Source organism: Salminus brasiliensis, chromosome 8 (assembly GCF_030463535.1).
Source record: "Salminus brasiliensis chromosome 8, fSalBra1.hap2, whole genome shotgun sequence".
NCBI lineage: Eukaryota > Metazoa > Chordata > Actinopteri > Characiformes > Bryconidae > Salminus > Salminus brasiliensis.
Window position 1 is genome coordinate 21,928,116 of NC_132885.1, and position 20,418 is coordinate 21,948,533.

Sequence of the window (20,418 nt, forward strand, 5' to 3'; positions counted from 1 at the left end):
GGATACTCACCGCAGATCGCGAGGAGACTGAGGATAGGAAGGCTATAAAGTTGAGCTAGCAAGTATGGACTCCTCAATCTTACCTGTGCTGCCACTGAGTGAGGTCAATATTTTAACCTGTGTTTTTGTGTTTTTCTGTGTGTTTTCACCTTGTTAATAAATCACACCATTTGCAACAGATTATTCAGAACCATCCCATCTTCAGCCTGAAACTACATTCCACCTACCCATTCTGTCACAGCCTACTCATCGCCATGGAATAAATTAAGATTATATAACATATAAATTAAGGCAATTATGAGGCATATATTCCATTTACAGTCCTAAAAATTATATGAGTAGTGATTAATAATAACTTCATATATTATATGACAGGGCTGTACATTCTTATATTGTTTGTGTGTTTTTTATGCATGATTCATTTTTACATGATTATTTTCCAACGTCTCTTTATCCCTCAGAATTAGCCAGACTGATTCTGTTACTGTGCCTTTAAGAAAGATAAATATAATGAGCTCAGTTGTAATTGCCTGTCCTGTATTCAGACGTGTATAAAGTACTAGAGACCCAGACTTGAGTAAAAGTACAAGTGCTCTATTAAAAGACTGACTTAAGTAGAAGTAGAAGTGTCTTTAAGCTCCATACTTAAGTGAAAGTACTAAAGTATTCAACATTTTTGTACCTAAATATTGCAAGTAGTTTATTCTAAAATGTACTACTTTAGTACTAAAAGTAAAAGTACAAGTATTGTGTGATGTAGTTATTACAGAAAGCAGTCAAAAGTCTGAATATCATTGTTTATATTATTTCAAATGCTCTGACTTAAGGACCGTCACCCTTGCTCTGGCTGTAGTACAAGGACAGGAATGTACTAGACAGAGTTCATGAACATGAATCTTCAGTTAACTCTCTAAACAAACTCGCCCAAAAGTAAGGCTGAACGGAATTGACTCAACCTGCCACATACCAGTGTTTCATAAGTAAAAACCAGTGAGGAGAGCAGCTTAAAACATGGAGCTTAACTCTCTGTAAACTAAACTACAGCTAAAAGATCTCAGTCCATTCAGCCACATACAGTATTTGAAGGTGGTGAAGATGGTGTTTCTTCTGGTGCTTCTTTAATCTCTGAATAAACTAACAGAGCTCTAGTGTTAGTGTTCTCACTGCAGCAGCAAGCTTGATTGCTTGTTCTGCTCAATGTTGAGGCGGCTTCATCAAACCCGGTGACAGGGCCATGTACCGCTCTGGTGGTGATAATGTGGGTTTGAAATGATTCGTACCATCTTCATAAATGTATCGAGTAACCGTGCTTTACTTTTACATAAAAAAATGAACAGAGTAAAAGTATTAAACTCATCCAAAACATGAAGTAAAAGTAGAAGTAGGAGAAAAAAGTTTAGAATAATCAGAATTATTCAGCCCCCAGTGCAAATTAGGTTTATATTAGCAAACCTTACAAACATCCAGCTGTTTGCAATAAACCAATCAAACAAGACCAATTTAAATATCTCAACACATTTCATAGAACAAGTGCTTTATCCAACGTCAACACCTACAGTAATGCCTACTGATTACTGCAGCCTCAGGATTACTCAACCCCTTCATGACAAGCGTCTTTAGTACTTAGTGGAACCCTTTTGCTGTTATGACCTGCTGGAAATGTGCTGCATAGACACCAGCTTCTGGCAGCGTTCCTCATGGACAGTGGTCTCCACTTTACTAAGAGGCGGTGGCTGGCCTCACAAGTATCGGAGGAGACTTACCTGTCTGAGTGTCAGAGTGCTAGGGGAGTTATGAAATACACCAATTGGGAGAAAAATTCAATAATAACAAAATAAAAAATGGTCAAAATGGCAACCTTTTTAAAGTCATTTTGGAGCATTTGTATTCATCATATGATTCTGATATACTGTAAAGAACAACTGTCAGATTCAAATTATGTGAAATTTGTTATGTATGAAACTACATGAAAACTCATTTTTCTATTTTAAGAAAAGCTCGCTTGGTAACACAACTCCATTAAGGCCCACGATGATGAAGGAGGATACTCTTTATCACCAACCTAAACTATACCTTTACAGAAGTTGCACATTTACGTACATTTACAATTTACAAGATTTTACTGAATGATGTCATCATTGTAAGAAAACATCTGCTGTACTTATATAAACTTATACTTATAAAACCCTTCTTCTTTTACCAGCAGGTCAAGATCATCTGATTTAACAAGCCCACAGAATTCCTATAAAAGTAAGGGACTGTTATATAAAGAATTTGCTGATAAGCAGGGATGTGAATTTTATTTGACAGATACCAAATCGACTGTAAAAATATATAATTATGAAATGAAGTCCTTATTTCAATATGATCAACTCTAAACTTGGTGAGGAAAGTCAATGTCAAATAAAAAACTGGTGTACAGGTTTAAATGCCTTGCAGGAGCAAGGTTCTAAGACTGTACTTCATTACTATTCAGTGGAGGACATTACGTTTGGACACCACTCCCTTCTACCCATATTTTTTATTCCCAATCTTCAGAAAGTTACAAAGGTCCTGTATATGGAGGCAGGATTAACACAGTATTGCTTTACTGCCACCAATTCAGTAAATGATGTATCATTTACTACCTTTCTAAGACCATCACAAAACAATCTGGCATTTCTATGCTCAATCAATTATTACGGCAAAGAAAAAAACTGTGGCACTCCATCCAGCTTTGACTTTGCTTGACTCTTTTATGGGAGTGTACAGGAGGTTATGCTCCCTCATCAAAATTCATTTGTCTAAAAGGTAAATGTACAACAATTGCTTTTTGTCAGGTTTCAGCAGCATCATGCTAGAATTTCTATTTGTTTTGTAGCGGAGCTTCCCCTACAGTGAAGGAGTGTATTTTCTTTTACACCACTTTCAGCGCACCCTCATGGACAGCTCTACACAAGCATTTGTTGACAACCTGAGAGGTACAGAATCTCATCTGAACTGAAAGAAACATGTGAACATGACTAATATTACAGGATTTCACACAAATATGACTGGGGTCACCCAGCATTACACAGTTCTCATAAGAGGTTTTCATGCAGCTTCACCAAAGCAGCTTCAACAGCATCCTATTATATTTACACTCTGCTACAACTGACTGGTGTGCTCGCTTATTTATTAGTGCAACAAACCCTGTCATGCGGCATCTGTGACCAACCCTGCAGAGTTCATTCCAAACCAAGGGTGGTCATAATATTCTGATATGAATGTGTATAATCAGTACTGCAGACTGCAAGCACAATTACACAGTTTAAAGTCAGTTTTTGTACTATATTTCATAGACTAGAACCAAAGAGGGAGGCTTTACTTTTAAAGTACAGGTAAAAAAATGTACATGAAATCTTACTTCAGTTACTTTATCTTTATTTATTTTTCCCAAGATTTTCCCAAGCAAAAGACAAAGTTCTCCTTCCCCTTGAAGCTAGACTGTCTATGTGATAACCGCAGACTTACATAAAAACACATTTCACAATGTGCAGTGCTCCAGCCACACTGTTAAAGGTTCCTTAGGGAACTTTTGGATGTTCTTCTATTTGAAACTGTGATGGGATCTCTAAAGGTACTTTGAGGAACCTTCAATTAATCTTTTTCTTCTAAAATGTTTTTTTTCTTGAAGGGGTTCCTCCACAGTTTCAAATGGAAGAATCCCTTACGTTCCTCAAGGAACCTCCTTTACCTTTGACAGTGTGGCTGGAGCACTGCAAATTGTAAAACAGTGCTTATGGCTACCATGTAGACAGTCTAACTGTCTGGACTTTTTTTCAATCTTCTTTACAGTTTTGGAGATACAGGGGTTTTGCAGGACGACACTGTAATGTGACGCTTGAATGCTGGTCTCCGGGTCACTGTCAATGGAAGTTGATATGCTTATCACCAATACAAAGCAGCATTTGATGTGCTTCGAACACAAGTATGAAGGTCAGCCATGGTCATCCATGGTCAGCCAGCACCAGTTGAGCATTTGTCTTAAGCAGAGGTATGAAGGCCAGGCAGCAGCAGACCAGCAGCAGTAAATGATAGGGACTAATAGGGAATTGTGTATACAGTAAATGTATTTCCTTATTTTATTTTTTATTTTTCTAATGCAGCAATTATGATATTATATATTAAATGTTATACACTATTACTTATTAAGTCTTATGAGTCTTTTGTAGTTACTAAACAAAGAAAAGCCTTCAATCATAGGAGTGAACCGGACAAATCAGCAGTGGGAGTTTCTGTGTCCCCCCGACAACTCAGAGTCACACACTGCCTGTGAGGGAGTGAGATTTGGGGGTGACTCTGCTGAGGACTCTGTGACACTGAGTCGAGTCAGTTGGAGGCGAGTGAAGTGTCGGCAAAGCAGAAAAAGATTAACGAGGGAGGGTTAACCTGCTAACAGTTATAAGAGGAGAGTCTGTGTTTGGAGAGGAGAGGAGAGGAGTGGAGAAGAGGACGGACTTGGTCGAGGCTCAAGAAGTGCAGAGCTACGCGGCTAACTGACAGCAGGACTGCAGGAGCAGATATGGGCAACGCTAAGGGTAAAGTTGCTGCGTTTCAGCGAGAACACGTGGCTGAGTGATGATTTTAGAGCTCTAATGAACGCTAACCTTACATTAACCACTGCCTCTGCGGCACCACGCTTTTACCACACTGTGTTCCTCAGAGGAGAACAGAACCCCCTGCAGATTTCTGTCTTTACGCTCGATACAGAAGCGCTACACTAGTGCTACGCTAGTTAACGGTGTCCTCCATGTGGTTCAGCTTGTTTTTTTTTTTAGGAAAACGTGGTTTAAATGGCACAGATTTCCAGCGTGTCCATCACTCTGCAACTGCTAAGCCAGGGGTAGGAATGAGTGTGTGTTGGTGTTAAAGACAGAAAAGAAAAGTGCCCAGGGGACAGACGTGTCCTGTTACCGCACCACATATGGGCCACATCCTCCATGGCACTCCATGAGTTACTGACTGACACAACTGCAGTGGAAGAAAAAGCCAGGAGACACTCTTGCCTTCGTGTGCTAGAAGTCCACGATCCTAACCGTGTCTAACTGGAAATGTGCTGTAGCTCACTAAAACAGTTGGGGTTAGGGCTGGGCAATACGACGATATTGTATCGTATCGTGATAAATGTTGTTATCGTGATAACCGTATGTTTTCCTAAGCATATCGAGGATACTGTTAGTGCCTAATAAACACTGATCAGCTGCAGGTTGCATTACAGACAGTGGGATTAGACTGGTTCAATTAGATGAAGTGCAGCAGATGTATGAATGAATAAAATTGACCCTATTCCGTACCGGAGAGCATGTGAATAGTGGTTTATAAGAATCTGTCGTTACTGATGTTTTTAGTCTGTGATTTATACGGATTGTGTAAACTATCATGTTTTAAAGTTTTTCAATATCATGATATAGTATTTATTCCCATCTCGCCCAGTCCTAGTTGGGCTTATTATGGAAGATCATTTGTGTTCAGAGATGGAATTTCTGTTTCTGTTTTCTCAGATACGTGTACCCATAAATATTTTTGAGCGATTTGTACTTTGCTGAGATTTTTCTGAGAAGTATATTTATACTGAGAAGTATATTTGTGAGGAAAGATGCTTTTACATTTAATATTTATATTTTAGACACATTTATTTCATAATTCCTTCTTGACATTCATTTCATTCTGTTATACTGGTGACTTATTTTATTTTTTTAGAACTGGTACTTTTACTTGAGTCATCATTGCTACAGATGCACGTTGATATCGGAATAATATCGGTATCAGCAGATATAGTTATAAAAAATGGTTGTATAGATTTTGGGAATGTTTATGTGCTACAGTGTGTGGGTTTTTCATTTTACTGAATTGTTAATTGCTGTAAATGTATTTGTTTTTTGTAAAAAAACAAACAAACAAAAAAGCCCATATATATATATATATATATATATATATATATATATATATATATATATATATATATATATATATATTATTTTCCAAAAATAAGACTAAACAAACACATTGACGCACCACAATGAGGTTGACTATAATCGTCTGTAAATAAATGTGGTTCCATTTCTCCATTATGCAAATCTAGGTGCATCTAGTCACAATGTCTACGTTTGATCAATGCTTTTGTTATCTTTCAGATAATGACACAGAGATGAGCCAGACTGGTAAAAAGCCGCGCTCACCGGTAAGATGTTATATTTGTCATTTATCTCACAGTGCACAAATAGTTTTCTGTTGAAGGACCAGTATTTGAAATGCATTCCCAGCAGTTACATTAAAGAAAACATGCATGAAGGAGACTGATAAATGAACCACAACAGCTAAATGAGGAAACGTACCACATGACAGAGTAATGAAATCATGGGGTGGGACTGGTCTGCGTGACCTTTGGCTTTTAATAAAGCAGTGTTATAAAGCTTCTCTCTGATAACAGAAATGTATGAGTTTGATGATGAGTGTGGAAAACTGCCTGTGAGTAATCCAGTCTAAAGAGAACCTTCCTTTTGTGCTTATAGAAAATATGTGGGACCAACTACCCAGTCAGCATTGGCTTCATTGTAGTCAATGAGTTCTGCGAGCGATTCTCCTACTATGGCATGAAAGGTAATGATGGAGCATAAATCCTGTGCATGTCACAGAGTCTTAATGAGAGTAAAGTGTAGATAACCATAGCTATCACTGTGGCCAGTACCATTCAAACAACAGAAAGGACTCTGGCTCTCTTTCCACTCAGATGACTTGACTGACTTGTGTCATATATCAGCTTTTTGAGAGTTATTAAATATACAGTTTATACATACAGTGGCAGGCAAAATGTGGTTTACTGTTTACTGTGAATTGCTAAGTGAGTAAAAGATGACCTGATTTCCAGAAAGCACGAAGTAAAAAAATTAAACATTTCTTTAATATTTTTATTTTCCATTTTTCCAAGCGCCAATTTAACATAAAAAGGAAAAGGACTAAAGCAAATGTTTGGGCACCATGCATTGTCATGGTTCTGCTTTCACTTCTTCAGTCCACAGGACTTGTTTCCAAAATACATCTTATTTAGACATTCCTTTGACAACTTCTGATGCTGAATTTCTGACGACTCCTCCATGAAGGTCATATTTGTGCAAGAGTCACTACCAAGAAGGCCAGTGCACCATCACTTCACAGTCTGCTAAACCTTCCCGAAAGTATTTTGCAGGCCCCAGCTTGGCCTTTCTTATTTCCTGCTAGCTGCCATTTTGATATAACATTGGCCTATGAATGCTACACCATATAGACAAAAGTTTTTGGACACCTACACATTACACCCACAGGAGTATTATTATTTTTTGACACCCCTTCTAAATCCCTGAGCATTAATATGGAGTTGCCCCCCTTGCAGCTTTAATAGTAGGCCTGGAACTCTGCAGTTATTGCGTCAGCAGAGCGTTGGTGGCTTTTGTGCACTGTGTTCTTCAGCACTTGGCAAGCTTGCTCTGTACACTTATGTGGTCTGCCACTTTGCGGCTGTGTTGCTGTGGTTCCTTAATGCTGCTGCTGTTCAATTATCCCACTCACAGCTGATGGTGAAATAACTAGGAGGAAAGGAATTTTCTCATCTGACTTGTTGCAGTGTGGCATCCTATTACAGCACCATGCTGGAATTCAGTGAGCCCATTCTTTTACTAATGTGTGTAAAGGCAGACTGCATGGCTAGGTGCTTGATTTTATAGAATCCTGAATGAATACAACACCTGAATTCAGTTATTAAGAGGTGTGTCCCAGTACTTTTGTCCATAAAGTGTAACTGCCTTTAGTCTTCTGCTTTTGGGGCACTAGTTGGGATTTTCAGATTTCTAGGCAGCTGCTTAGAAGACCCCTGGCTGCTGATTTTATAAATAAGTCGAAACAATACAGTCATCTTACTTAAAATACTAAAGAGAATGTATTACCTCAACTATATGCCTTTTGGAGAGTCGTTCATCTTCCACTCACTTATCCACTCACAGTAACAGTTTAAACCAGGGTTCCCAAACCTTTGCATGCCACTGTTTTAACTTTTTAATTTTTATTAAACATCTATATTCTAAACATCTACATAAGCATAATGGCATAACATGCCATAATATAAGAAATCTGAATAGTTTTATGCAGTATTTATATGCAGCTGATTCACAGAATGCAGTTGAAGTTGCTTGAGCAAGTAAACACAAAGCTACATAATTCTGTGCTTCAAAAAATGCAAAAATATTTCATATGCAAAAGTACAGCGTTACATTCTTCTTCCTTTTCGTCTAGCGGTGCTCACACTCTACTTCATCAACTACCTACATTGGAACAAGAATCTCTCCACAGCTGTGTACCATGCATTCTCTGGCCTGTGCTACTTTACTCCCATTATAGGGGCCATCATAGCAGACTCCTGGCTGGGAAAGTTCAAGTAGGTTCTAATGGAGCTACCCACTTTTGTACTTCATTATTAGGCAAAGTAAGAGTTAGAACTGATCTCAGAATTGGTCTTTGTGTTCTTTTCACAGAACCATCATCTATCTCTCCATCATATATGTCATTGGTCATGTGATAAAGTCTGTTGGTGCCATTCCAGACGTAGGAGACAGCACTGTACACGTGTAAGTTGGATGTGTGTGATTTATATCATTTGTGTTTTGTATCACATGAACGTGTCAGCAGCTGATGATGCGCTTCACCTTGTCCTAGAATTCTGTCCGTGTTGGGCTTGGTCTTGATCGCGTTCGGGACTGGAGGAATCAAGCCTTGTGTCGCTGCCTTTGGTGGAGATCAGTTTGACGAGGAGCATGTGAGTGAATCATAATGGGTTAACACCACAGTCATGGTCACTGTACAACTAGTCACATGCATTCATGCTGAGCTAGTAGAGTCATGTCCTCATCTCAGTGCTGCCAAGAGCAACTTGTAAAAGCAACCACCAAACAGCATGGAACTAAATAGTTACATTTTAATGTGACAGTATGTTTCCAGGTAATTGTTTCTGTTTATCTTGATATTTACAAGATAACCTGCAGCCCATATGTAAAGCAGTGTTAAACAATGTAAAGAGACTGTATTTTTCAATGAAAGAAAATAAAAAATGATTAGCTCAGCATGAGTGCATGTGTAAAATATAGATGTATTGATGTAAAAATCAAGCTTTCTTACATCAATACATCTACATTTTTAGGTGAATGGGTTTAAGTTTTCAAATATTTTAAATATTTTATTTTGCTATGTTGCCAATACTACACCTAAAAAACTATATAAAAAATGTACAAAAACACACATTTGATACATATTTCTTTGTTAACTTCTTTATAATCAGTGTATTTGTTGATGTGTTTCATTTCAGGTAGATGAGAGGAGAAAGTTCTTCTCTATCTTCTACATGTCAATCAATGCTGGAAGTGTACTGTCCACTATCATCACACCCATTCTCAGAGGTCAGTCTCAGTCATTTTTACCGTGTTAACCGTTAGCGTTTTACAGTGTACTTGACTTGAAAGTGCCAGTGGTTCCTTTCACAGAACATCAAGGGCAGAATTTCCTTTACCTTAAGTAAACTGTGTGAAATCTTTTAGGGCAATGTTTAAGTGGAAAGTGAAAAGGTTCACACATTGTAAATGGAGTTTTAGACCTTTAGGTTTTAGCCCTGTAGTTGCACATTTATTGTATCCGTTATGCATTTAACTTAAGATTAATATTTTGTGAGTGGCCACAGGACTGAATACAAGCTTTCTACACAGATGATGTGCAGTGTTTTGGGAGTGGTTGCTACGCTCTGGCATTTGGGGTCCCTGCAGCTTTGATGGTCGTTGCTCTGGGTGAGTGCAGCTCCTGGTTTTTATCAAAGTCATACAGTTTATATCATACAGGTTCTGCGAGCAGCAGCACTGATGAATAAACAGCGTAACACAAGCGTCCCATTGTGCTCGGCTGCCTCCATAGACAACTCTGAGCTCTCGAGTTGGAAAAGGCAGTAAGTTTAAATAGCCTGAACCGTAAAGCCCATACAGATCAAAAGGAGTGGAGATTCAGCCTCGGTCAGCAATATGTTTAGACTGTAAAGACGGTGTCCTCAGTTCTCATTCCACATAAACAGCTTTGGAAAAACATTAAACTCATGAAGCAAAGGCAGCCTGGGTACAAAGAAAAGAACTCAGAGGCATAATAGAAATGACTTATTGGTCTTATTCCAAGCTGCCTTCCGAATATTCAAAGCCTTTAGCCTAATGTTTATCCCGTCCAGTTAACTTTCTGGAGTCTGAGGCTTGTCAGCCACTTCTGATGTAGTTCCTTCTGAAGACATTTTTAAATATCTGACCTACCTGCAAAAACATTGATTCTAACGTACATATGCTTTTATGTTTAGCACAAACTCAGCACCATTGTGCTTTTATGCACACATAAAAGTACATTTTGAGTTCAGGATCCATGGAACCAGAAGCCATGATTGTCTCAGTGATTTTAATGTTATAAACACTTTGTACTCTCAAAGTTATTGGGGACTGCATATCTAGTATGTAGTGATAAGTGGCAAATCATGTACAGTAATTGTAATGAACACTCCTGCCGTATGTCTTTTTCTATGATTGGTTATTTATTTTCAAAATAAAAACATTTGATCAAACCATTGAATTGCAGTGCCCTATGTAACTTCATTTTGACTAAAAAAAAAAACATCTAAGTCCATACTGGTACCAGATGTTTGAGTTACTATTTACAATGGAGTGTAAAAGTTATGCCGACTGAATGCTTTAACCTCTAGTTTTGTGTCCACTCACAGCTTGTTTTTCTTTCTCTAGTGGTTTTCATTTCTGGCAGCGGGCTGTATAAAAAGACTCCACCTGAAGGAAATGTCCTGTTGACTGTCTGCAAATGCATTTCGGTAAGTAAACAAAACAAACAAGGAAACAATGCAATAACATGTACCCTCAGTTAATCTCTACTCCCTTCCTTTGAATTGGTCAGTTTGCCATACGCAATCGGTGGAGGAGGCCCAAGAACAGCCCAAAACGAGAGCACTGGCTAGACTGGGCAGAGGAGAAGTATTCGGTATGAATGAAGAAACCTGGAAACCATTGTAACGTCAACAGTGGATTTCTAAACACATTGTACTCAGGTGTTCTGTTCTGATCTACTTCTTTCCAGAAACGTGTCATTGAGGAGATCAAAATGGTGCTGAGGGTGCTGTTGCTCTACATCCCGTTACCTATGTTTTGGGCTCTCTTTGATCAGCAGGTAAAAGTTTAATTCCTATATTATAAACTACTACATCCTACTTGTTACAGTGCCTGAAAGCCTTTGTTCCTACTTTTCACTTTGCTTTGGTTTGTTTGATGCCAGGGGTCTCGCTGGACTCTCCAGGCCACCAGGATGAACCTGGATTTTGTAAGTCCACTTTAATAAATACTACAGGTGGTAATTTCATATGGTTTGTGTTGAAGTTAAGCATTCATTTCAGTTGTGGCTTGAATGTATGTGCACATCATCATGCTCTGTATTTTGTAGTATGACTCTGTGGTTTAGTGTGTTGTTTGTGCCCACAGGGATGAATGGCAGTCATTGCTTTTACTGCAGTGAAGTGTTTTCCACAGAGTGCAAACATGAAATGAAATCATCTCAGATACCACAGAAGTCTGACATTGTTTTAATGATGTAATGATAGAAGTGTTTCAGCAACATTGCTGTTAGCTGTACCTTTGTTAGGTGAGAAGTAGCAATGCTCCAAATGGAGGACTGTTGATTGATTGGAAAGACCAAAATGAAAACTTGGGTGTGGATATGGTTTTCCACACTTCAGATGTTTTTATTTATAGATTTTGTTCTAGTTATTCATATACTATTTTTCATAAATTAGACTTATTAGAGAGTATAGTAATGTGTGTGTATATATGCTATTTTTTATTACAGGCTGACCATTAGTTACTGAGTTTCTGTTTTAAATACATTTAGCATATCAGTTCTACGTATGGATGATTCACAGTATCTATTTTATGCTATATAGCAGAATTGATAGCAGCTATGCCACTAATTACTGCTATTTAATTTTGAGGGAAACTCAATATAAAAATATATAAAATATAAAAATAATATAAAAATTCAGTGTATTGTTGTATGCATTTTCACTCCAGTAAAAAGTAATACATGATTGGATCTCTTCATTAAATAAACTAGAGCTGCTCAATATCTCATTTTAGCATGGCCATCGCAGTATGCGCAGTAGTCACATTGAAGGACAGGCAATGTCAGGTGCAAACTTTTTTGCAGCTTAATACAAAAGAAAAATTCATCATTCAGATTATATCTGCACTGTAGCATTTATTTTACTCCAGTCTTGGATAACCTGAATGCATCATCAATGTCATGCTATGTTGGATCACTGAGTTCTGGTATAATCTGGTGAAAATTCCTGTATATTGCAGTATTTACAGTATTTATCAATGTTGCAGTGTCATAAACTGCAGTGTTCAGCACTGAAGAGTGTGCTTATGCTGCTGAAATGTTTTATAGACACTGGATTAATGCTGTGGGATTGCATTGTAAATGATGTTCAAGACACTTTGATAGATAAAATATAATTTTTTATCTTATCGTAGCGGGAGATTCTGTGGACTAGATAACAATCAATCAGGTAAATAATCTATTTTGTGTTTTACAGGGTGGGGCCTTCGTAATAAAGCCTGATCATATGCAGGTACAATCTACACACGCACACATCTTCCCATCTATTGCTCCACAGCTGATAGACACTACACGTTTTTATGACTGATGTTACTAAGAAACTCAACCCACAAAATGTTGTGTCATCTGTTTTATTAGCAGTACATTTTTATGATTTTCGGATCATGATGGCTATTAAGCTCTGTGTGTGTGCGTGCATGAACACTAATTGTCTTTTTCCTTTTGTTAAGATGCTAAATGCTTTGCTGATTCTGGTGTTCGTCCCTATTTTCGACATGGGTGTGTACCCTCTCATCGGCCTCTGTCGGATCAAGCTCACGTAAGTGCAGCCAGAAGAGACCTGTGTGTGGAATGTGAAGCACAATAAAGTTTTAACAGGAATCGAAGTACAGACATATTGTCTAGCTGAGTGGAAAACAGTACATGGACCTAAGTGTCACTGGTTATATAATGTGTACTGTAAATGAGGTGCTTCTTACACAATCAATGAGTGAAGACCAAAAAGTCATTTTACCTTCATATGCAGGAGTATGTACAGGATCTGGTGGCTTTATGTATTGGTTCATATTTAGCTATTATTATATTATATTATTTATTTTATATTATATGTTATTTATATTAGCTTATATTATTATTCTGTTTGAGCCGGCTTAACAAGGCACACAAAGTTCTACAAACCCGTGCTGTCCATACTTTCAGTCAATTCTGAGACATTATAGCCATAGGTGCCAATACTAAGGACTAATAGTCTGGAAACAATTTCATAATAAAAATGCACTATATGTCCAAATGTTTGTGCACACCTATTCTTTTAATGAATGTAGCTACTTCAGGTTTCACCCATTGCTGATACAGATGTGCAAATGCACACACACAGCTTGTCATCTAGTTTCTTTAGAAAAGTACTGCCAATAGACTAGGGCTCTGTTGTGCCAATAGGACATGAACCTTTTGGCACCATGCCTAATGCCAGGCGTAGGCTTGAGGGGAAATCAGCATGGGGCCCCTAAGCAAGCTGCATCTTGACCAGATGTTTTGGTAGCCATCAGCAGCATTCTGGTTGGATGTTTGATTGCTTTTCTTAGCAGAATTTGTAGAGTTCAGTTAAACTAGTCGGTTTCCCGGCACAGTCCACGTATTTTCGAAGGAATTCCTAAAAGCCCACTGACTGACTTCATAACCATGATTAATGCGTAAATCCATGTTCTTTTTGTGTTTCTTTGATTCTGACAGCTTGAATGCTGCCATTAAACAGTCTAATCTAGCACCTTACAGATATTTGGATCATCCCTGACTTTGAACTCACACTATAACGTGTTAAGTCTATCTTTTAAATACTGTTGCTCCCTTCATGTCGTGAAGCATCCATGTCTCTCTTGTGCTCTCAGACCTCTGAAGAAGATGGCTTCAGGCATGATCCTTGCCGCACTTGCTTTCTGTGCTGCGACTGTAGTGGAAGTCAATGTCATTGTAAGTAAATCCCTAGAACTGCTTATCTACCCTACTCGACTCATACCAAAATCTTTTAAAATTGTTAAGTTCTAGGTGCATTGTGTTTTCCACTGCAGAAAACAGTTGTGGAGGCTCCACCAGCCAGAGAATGCCTGCTGCAAGTTCTCAACCTCGCTGCTGGAGATGTCTCTGTGAAAATTCCAGGACACAGTCTCTTCCCCGAACCAATAAAACCATATGATGTGAGATATGAGCCATTTATTATAAACATTTATTCTTATTAAGTAGTGTTCAGTTGTTTCCTATTGATTTTATTACTTTGTTTTTGTAGTGTTAAGAAAAAGGAAGGTTGTTTCCAGACGGTACACTGCAGATTATTAAAATCTCAAACTTTCGTCATGTCATTAGGACCCTCCGGAATATTTGAGGCTTCCACTTAATGATATCAACGAGAATCTCACCGTCAGTGTCACCCACCAAGGACACGATCACGAATGTCGTCTTAACTTCTCTGAAGGCACTGTTTACAGTCTCATCTTATACAATGATATTACATGCAATTTGGTAAGTTCAGAGCTGTCTTCTGCATATGATGTGCTCTGTGCTACTTATAATATAGCATACTTTCAATAACGCATTTACATTTTTTACTGGCCATACAAGTGAACTTAAACACATTCTCATCACATTCATTTATCACATTCTTATTTTTACAGGTAAAAGATGACTTCACCAAATCTGAGATGGGAGAACCATTTCTGAGGTGAGATCCAGCTTCCCTGAGTCCTATAATAAGCAGGTTTTCTAGCATTTGTGTTTGTAGTCACATTTTAACTTCAGTGAAGTTATAAGTCAGCTAAGACTAAGATTGTGATTCCATGTGCTGCACTGTATAAATAGGTAACTTCTGCTTTTTTCTATGTTGCTTTTTCTTTTAGATTTATTAATACACGTACAGACAACATCAACATAACTTTAGGCAGGACACATTTTGATGTGTCAAGCAACTATGGGATTTCTCCAAGCAAAGATGTTGACAGAAGACAGTAAGTATTTAACCAAACCAGTGTCTTCACCTAATTAGTCACGACACAACAACCTTGTTTGTGAAAGGAGTGTCTAAAGTCTAACTCATGACCCATTCTCTTTTTCATGCTCAATAGGGTACAACCGGACATGAAAATATGATATTGTATGATTTAACTTGTGTTGTTCTTCTTGTTACAGATACATGGATGTTACATGCTTATCGAGCACATTGAAGACATATCAGACCGATCTAGGACTTCTTGACTATGGTGCCTACTACACATTCATTCTCAGAGGGGTAAACCTAACTCTGTTATTCAGTGTGGATAATATTTTGCTGCACAAACTTTGGTGTGTTTAGGCTACTGCGGTCAGTGTTCTTGAAGAACAGTCTCTTTGGCTTCATGTGACTTATAAATGCATGTAAGTCTTGTAAATTGTAGGATCTGTATCTGCTAAGTAGTAAGTAACATTTATTCTAGTCTACCATTGTTTAAAGCCTTTAAAAACTACAAGACTGAGAGCAAAGAAAGTCCAAACTTTGGAGCCAAGGCAAGTGAACAGAGTGATGCAAGAGTGTCTCATCACCTGCCTTTTCTTTCTGTACAGGATTCAGATAACCTAATGTGGAACAAGATGGTAGATGTCCAACCCAATAACATTCACATTGCCTGGCAGATCCCCCAGTATGTCCTCATCACTGCAGGAGAGGTCATGTTCTCCATCACTGGTCTGGAATTCTCATACTCACAGGTAAGTCAATCTGCAGCACGTTTTCAGTTGTTAGGTTCATTTACCTTCAGTTGCTAATGTTAACGCTGTTGTTTGTAGGCCCCAGCCAGCATGAAGTCTGTGCTGCAGGCAGGTTGGCTGCTGACTGTGGCTTTTGGAAATGTCATTGTGCTGATTGTGGCAGAAGGAGCCGGGCTGGAACAGGTAAGTAAAAGGGCAAGGGTGTTTGATGTATGAGCAGTTGACACTGTATAAATATAAGTTACTGTGCACATTTAACAAGATAAACCAGTGAACAGAAACAGGCTCTATTTTAATTGGCAAATAAATTGGCAGAATGTAGATTTGCCGTGTTTATAGTCTTCATGTATTGTCATCTGCAGTGGACAGAGTTTGTGCTTTTTGCTGCTTTACTGGTGGCGGTCAGCATCATCTTCTCCATCATGGCCTATTTCTACACCTACGTGGACCCTGACCACCTAGACAAGATGTTGAAAGAGGATGCAAAGGAAGACAACATGGACGACTTGAAGAAAGACAAGAAGGAAAAGGAGAGCATGTACATGAATGACATTCCAAAGGGAACCAAGATGTAGCAGAACTCGCTCCTTCTGATGTTTTCCTTTTAAGATACTGAAGTACTCTAAATCAGAGCAAAGCTAATTGTATCAGACGGTACTTTTATTTGATCCTCAGCTGGTCTCTGTTACTCAGGGATCTTATTGTATCAATTAAGCAAAAAGACAAAAAAAAAAACCCAGAATTTCTTAAAGGGAGATTTTCTAAACATACCTAGTACTGTGTACATTATTCAATCTAAATCATTTGCATAATTTTTATAGATTTATTTATCTTTGAATGTTTTATCTTCGTAAGTATATAGACATAATATTGCTGCCATTTGAGACTGCCATTTGTATGATAATTTTTACTGTGTAAGTAGTTCTAAAGTTGTGTATGTGTTTTTGTGACCACCAACAATGTGAAGGGAGTGCCATTCAGAGACTAACTTGAGCTTAATATGTCTAACACTAATCAGCTTGTTAATTTTTCATTTCCATAGACACATGTATCAGTTAATGCTGTACCCGGCTTCTCTTTGTCTACATAAAAATGCTTCAATTAAATCCAGCAATTCCCTTAATTGTTGTTTTGTTCAGACTTTCTCCCAAATCATCTCCAGCTCCCAGCAGGTCTCTTTACTGTATACCACAGTGCCACCACAGAAAGGCTGCATCTGAAGCACCAGGTCTATCACTTAAGTGTCTTAGAAGAGCACTAAGCACTAAGCACAACAACAATACAGGTGGCGTATATGGTTCTTTGAGTGATGCCACTTATGGTTACATAAATTTGTGTGTGAAGAACATTTTAAAGTTGACATATAAGGATACAAAGGTCCTTACACTTACAGCTCTTACGGATTTGAAGGTTCTTCACACTAACAAAAAAATGGTTCTTCTACGTCATCGCTCAAAGATCGATAAATACTATCTCTCTGACTTCATTCATTTTAACCCATTGGACCCTGTTTCCCACACTTCTTCACTTTCATAATTACATTACTGTCACAATTAACATTTCCATAGGCCCTAAAACAGAACATGTGGGATGGTTACCAAAAAAAACCCATAAGTATTAGGATTAATAGCTGAATAATAAACCTAGGCTTCCTAGTTCAAATCTGATTCCAGACATTTCTCAGCTGCAAGAGGAATTCCTTCTTTTTACTTTATTAGTTGCTGCAAGTTTCTATTCAAAATAAATTCCATTTAAAAGATGTGTTGTTCATTTTGGGACAAGTTCCCTTTGTCTGTTAATCATCAGTTGTGTAGCCAAGCGTATGACATCAGGATGCAGCAGGCAGTCCAGCACATCATTGGTGGATATATGGCTGTACTTCTCCCCATCTCTTCCATCTTCTCTTGGCTCTCCTGATATCCTGGCTACCTCTTCTTTCTCATGTGTATTCGCAGGCTGGGGCTTTGTTCTGTTTCGAGGGGGAAAGTATGCATTGTCTTTAGACAAGGGAGTCTCTTTCAGGCTTGTGGCTTGTTTCTGACAGCAGTCTGCGTCACACGTGACTGGAATGAGGTGAGTTCCGAAGGGAACTGAGAAGGAAGGGACTGGGTCAGTGGCTGTGGTCTTCAAACGCCCTGCAGCATCCCGTTTCACAGCAGCGGCACTGGATTGGCCTGCTAATTCTGTGCAGTCGTCAGCTTGGGTGCTTCTGTTATCCATTAAAGCCTTTACTGCCAGATTCAAGCACTTCATGTTCTCATCGTGTGAAGCTATCCCCTCCTTTAAAACAAAGGCATAGTGGTCAGAGGTACAGTCTTTACTTCAGCTCTTTAGTTTGACCTCATCTCCCTGAAAGCCAGTGGATAATTGTATCCTAGACAAACAGGCCCACATTTGTGGTCAGTGCAGCTTGTGGCACAGCGTGAGGCACTGTCTCCTCAATGTTGTCATGCACTGCATTCCTAATCTTTCAGCTATTGTCCAAAGCTGGGACTGAGCCAACAGGCAGATTCCTCATTTTCAGCCATGTGTACAGATTGAGGACAAGGCCAACACAACTGAAAACAAAAATCGATGACCAAGACACCCTCTGAAAGGCGATGGGCGTTGTGCTCAGCATTCTTTCTTTTTATCTGCTTTAGTCACTTATTAAAAGGCCCAAATGTCTATTTAACATCACTGTGTTGACTTTAAACATTTCTAAGGCTCACTGCATGGGAGTCTAGTATTATTTATAGTTATCTTCTAACACCTGGTTTGGTAAATCAGTGCCTAATGATACAACAGGTGAGCTGGTGAAGGAATTTAACAAATCCATACACTGGCTGGCGGCCAATGTAAAGTCAATTTTGTCATTTTAGAGCATTTTAGAACTTGGCTATGAAGACAATATTTTGTGTGACATATGAAGAACATTTTGTTGCTCATGTATATTTAATTAAATACCTCAGTGGGGTTGAGCCAGTTGTCCTTGTTGTCGAGGCTTGGCGTGGTCTTTAGGGCAGACACTATGGTCTTGGTAAGAGCCTCTCCTACTCTGGCTTCATTATCGATCTCCTGCATTAAAAAAACACAACTGTATGAGTATCAGGGCATTCTGGAAGGCCATATCCATTATTTACCATTCTATACAGGTCTTTGACATGGATCCAACTGATAGTTCCTTTGAGACTGCAGTAAACGCCTGTGGCAGGCAGCATTGGAGACAATATACCACTTGCATGAATTATTCAGACGTTGCTTCAGGGAATTTATGCGGTGCACATTGTGCTTTGAAAACCTAGTCCATATCATGGAAAACCAAAATTTCCACTTTTTTTAATAGAAGAGTTTGCTGTAGTATGCCACAAAAACCTACATGTACATATATCTGGCTATGCTGCCTACAGCAGTTTAGCCCCAGCTGTTCGTGCTAAAGTGACACAGTTTTATAGCCCAAAATGCTTTTACAATTAGACACAATACAGCGCAGCCAATTAAGGCAGAGGAAATGTACATATATCTGCCTTAAAGGCATGGGAACAAAAACAGCTTGTCTAATTCTAAGGTATAAAGATAGACTGTAAATGGTCCTGTTAAGTGAGGCACATGTTAGAAGTGGACCTAAAGTAAAAAAAAAAAAAAAAGTAAAATACAAGGGACAATTAAGATATGCACTATAAACCAAGCACATATCTTTTACTGCACATGCTCATGATAAAACCTGCAGTGGATTTTGTAACATGATATCCATCAGAGTGAAGATGCAAAGGATTACAATTTCATTTAAATTCATTTTAAAGTGTAAGGTTTAACATGCATAAAGCTGTACAAATTCAAAAACTTGATATAAATTCCAAACCTTGACAGTTGTGATGAACATCATCGACGTTTTGTAGACGCTACTCTAAAACTGCTACTGTCAGCAGCCTTGAAATGGCATAAAGTTAAACACAATCATGTCTTACCATGTCAATCCAAGAGTTCACACTGACAGTTACTGGGTCTACTGACTCCACATAGTGCCACCAGTGTCTTGGGACAAACAGCACCTAATTAAAATACAAGAAACAATATTCAGAAATCCAGCAGAGATGGGACACAAGGCCAGATTTGTGCTGAGTCTGCAGGAATACATTAACAGGTCTGCAGTCTGCCTGGTAGACTAATTTGATGTCACAGATTAGCACACTCAGGCCTTTGGACTAATTCTCAAGTGTGTTCTCAATCAGAGACAACAAACACAGAGCACATGTCGGTATTCCGCTCTCCACTAGGGGTCAGCTGTATTCTATTCTATATTGTCTGTTTTGATTGTACAGAGCCAGCTGCTCACTGAATGACCCTTATCTTCATGGAAACGGACAGGGTCTAAGAGGTTGGACAGCACTGTAGCCTTTATTCATGCATGCTCTCCACATGAACATTGCTTCTGGCTCCTCAACACTCTGTTTAATCTACATTTAGAATTTAATCATATGAGATGAACAAAATATGCATACAATCACTGTTACCATATGG

At 38.6% G+C, this 20,418-nt stretch overlaps 2 protein-coding genes across 4 annotated transcripts in view; one reads left to right on the top strand and one right to left on the bottom strand.

Moving 5' to 3' along the window:
• On the top strand, nucleotides 1–17,041 carry slc15a2 (solute carrier family 15 member 2). 2 transcript variants are annotated; one of them, XM_072686123.1, is made up of 25 exons: nucleotides 1–103; nucleotides 2,207–2,250; nucleotides 2,861–2,960; nucleotides 6,156–6,202; nucleotides 6,534–6,621; nucleotides 8,287–8,428; nucleotides 8,526–8,618; nucleotides 8,707–8,806; nucleotides 9,353–9,443; nucleotides 9,747–9,824; nucleotides 10,806–10,888; nucleotides 10,972–11,055; nucleotides 11,152–11,241; nucleotides 11,347–11,391; nucleotides 12,662–12,697; nucleotides 12,915–13,003; nucleotides 14,073–14,154; nucleotides 14,253–14,378; nucleotides 14,545–14,700; nucleotides 14,853–14,899; nucleotides 15,075–15,182; nucleotides 15,364–15,463; nucleotides 15,775–15,918; nucleotides 15,997–16,101; nucleotides 16,281–17,041. In XM_072686123.1, the coding sequence occupies exons 3-25, from the start codon at nucleotides 2,921–2,923 to the stop codon at nucleotides 16,491–16,493; spliced, it is 2,187 nt and encodes a 728-aa protein (XP_072542224.1). In that variant the 5' UTR covers nucleotides 1–103; nucleotides 2,207–2,250; nucleotides 2,861–2,920; the 3' UTR covers nucleotides 16,494–17,041. The 2 variants fall into 2 exon arrangements, with proteins under 2 accessions (XP_072542224.1, XP_072542225.1); XM_072686124.1 differs by lacking the exons at nucleotides 1–103; nucleotides 2,207–2,250; nucleotides 2,861–2,960 and adding an exon at nucleotides 4,431–4,559.
• Nucleotides 16,588–20,418, bottom strand: part of hspbap1 (hspb associated protein 1) — a 13,642-nt gene continuing 9,811 nt past the window's right edge. For both annotated transcript variants that reach the window (XM_072686131.1, XM_072686130.1), the window contains exons 6-8: nucleotides 19,866–19,949; nucleotides 18,865–18,975; nucleotides 16,588–18,198 (exon numbers count right to left, since the gene is read on the bottom strand). In XM_072686131.1, coding sequence (XP_072542232.1) covers nucleotides 17,686–18,198; nucleotides 18,865–18,975; nucleotides 19,866–19,949 — 708 coding nt within the window. In that variant the 3' untranslated portion in view covers nucleotides 16,588–17,685. The remainder of the gene's footprint in view (nucleotides 18,199–18,864; nucleotides 18,976–19,865; nucleotides 19,950–20,418) is intronic.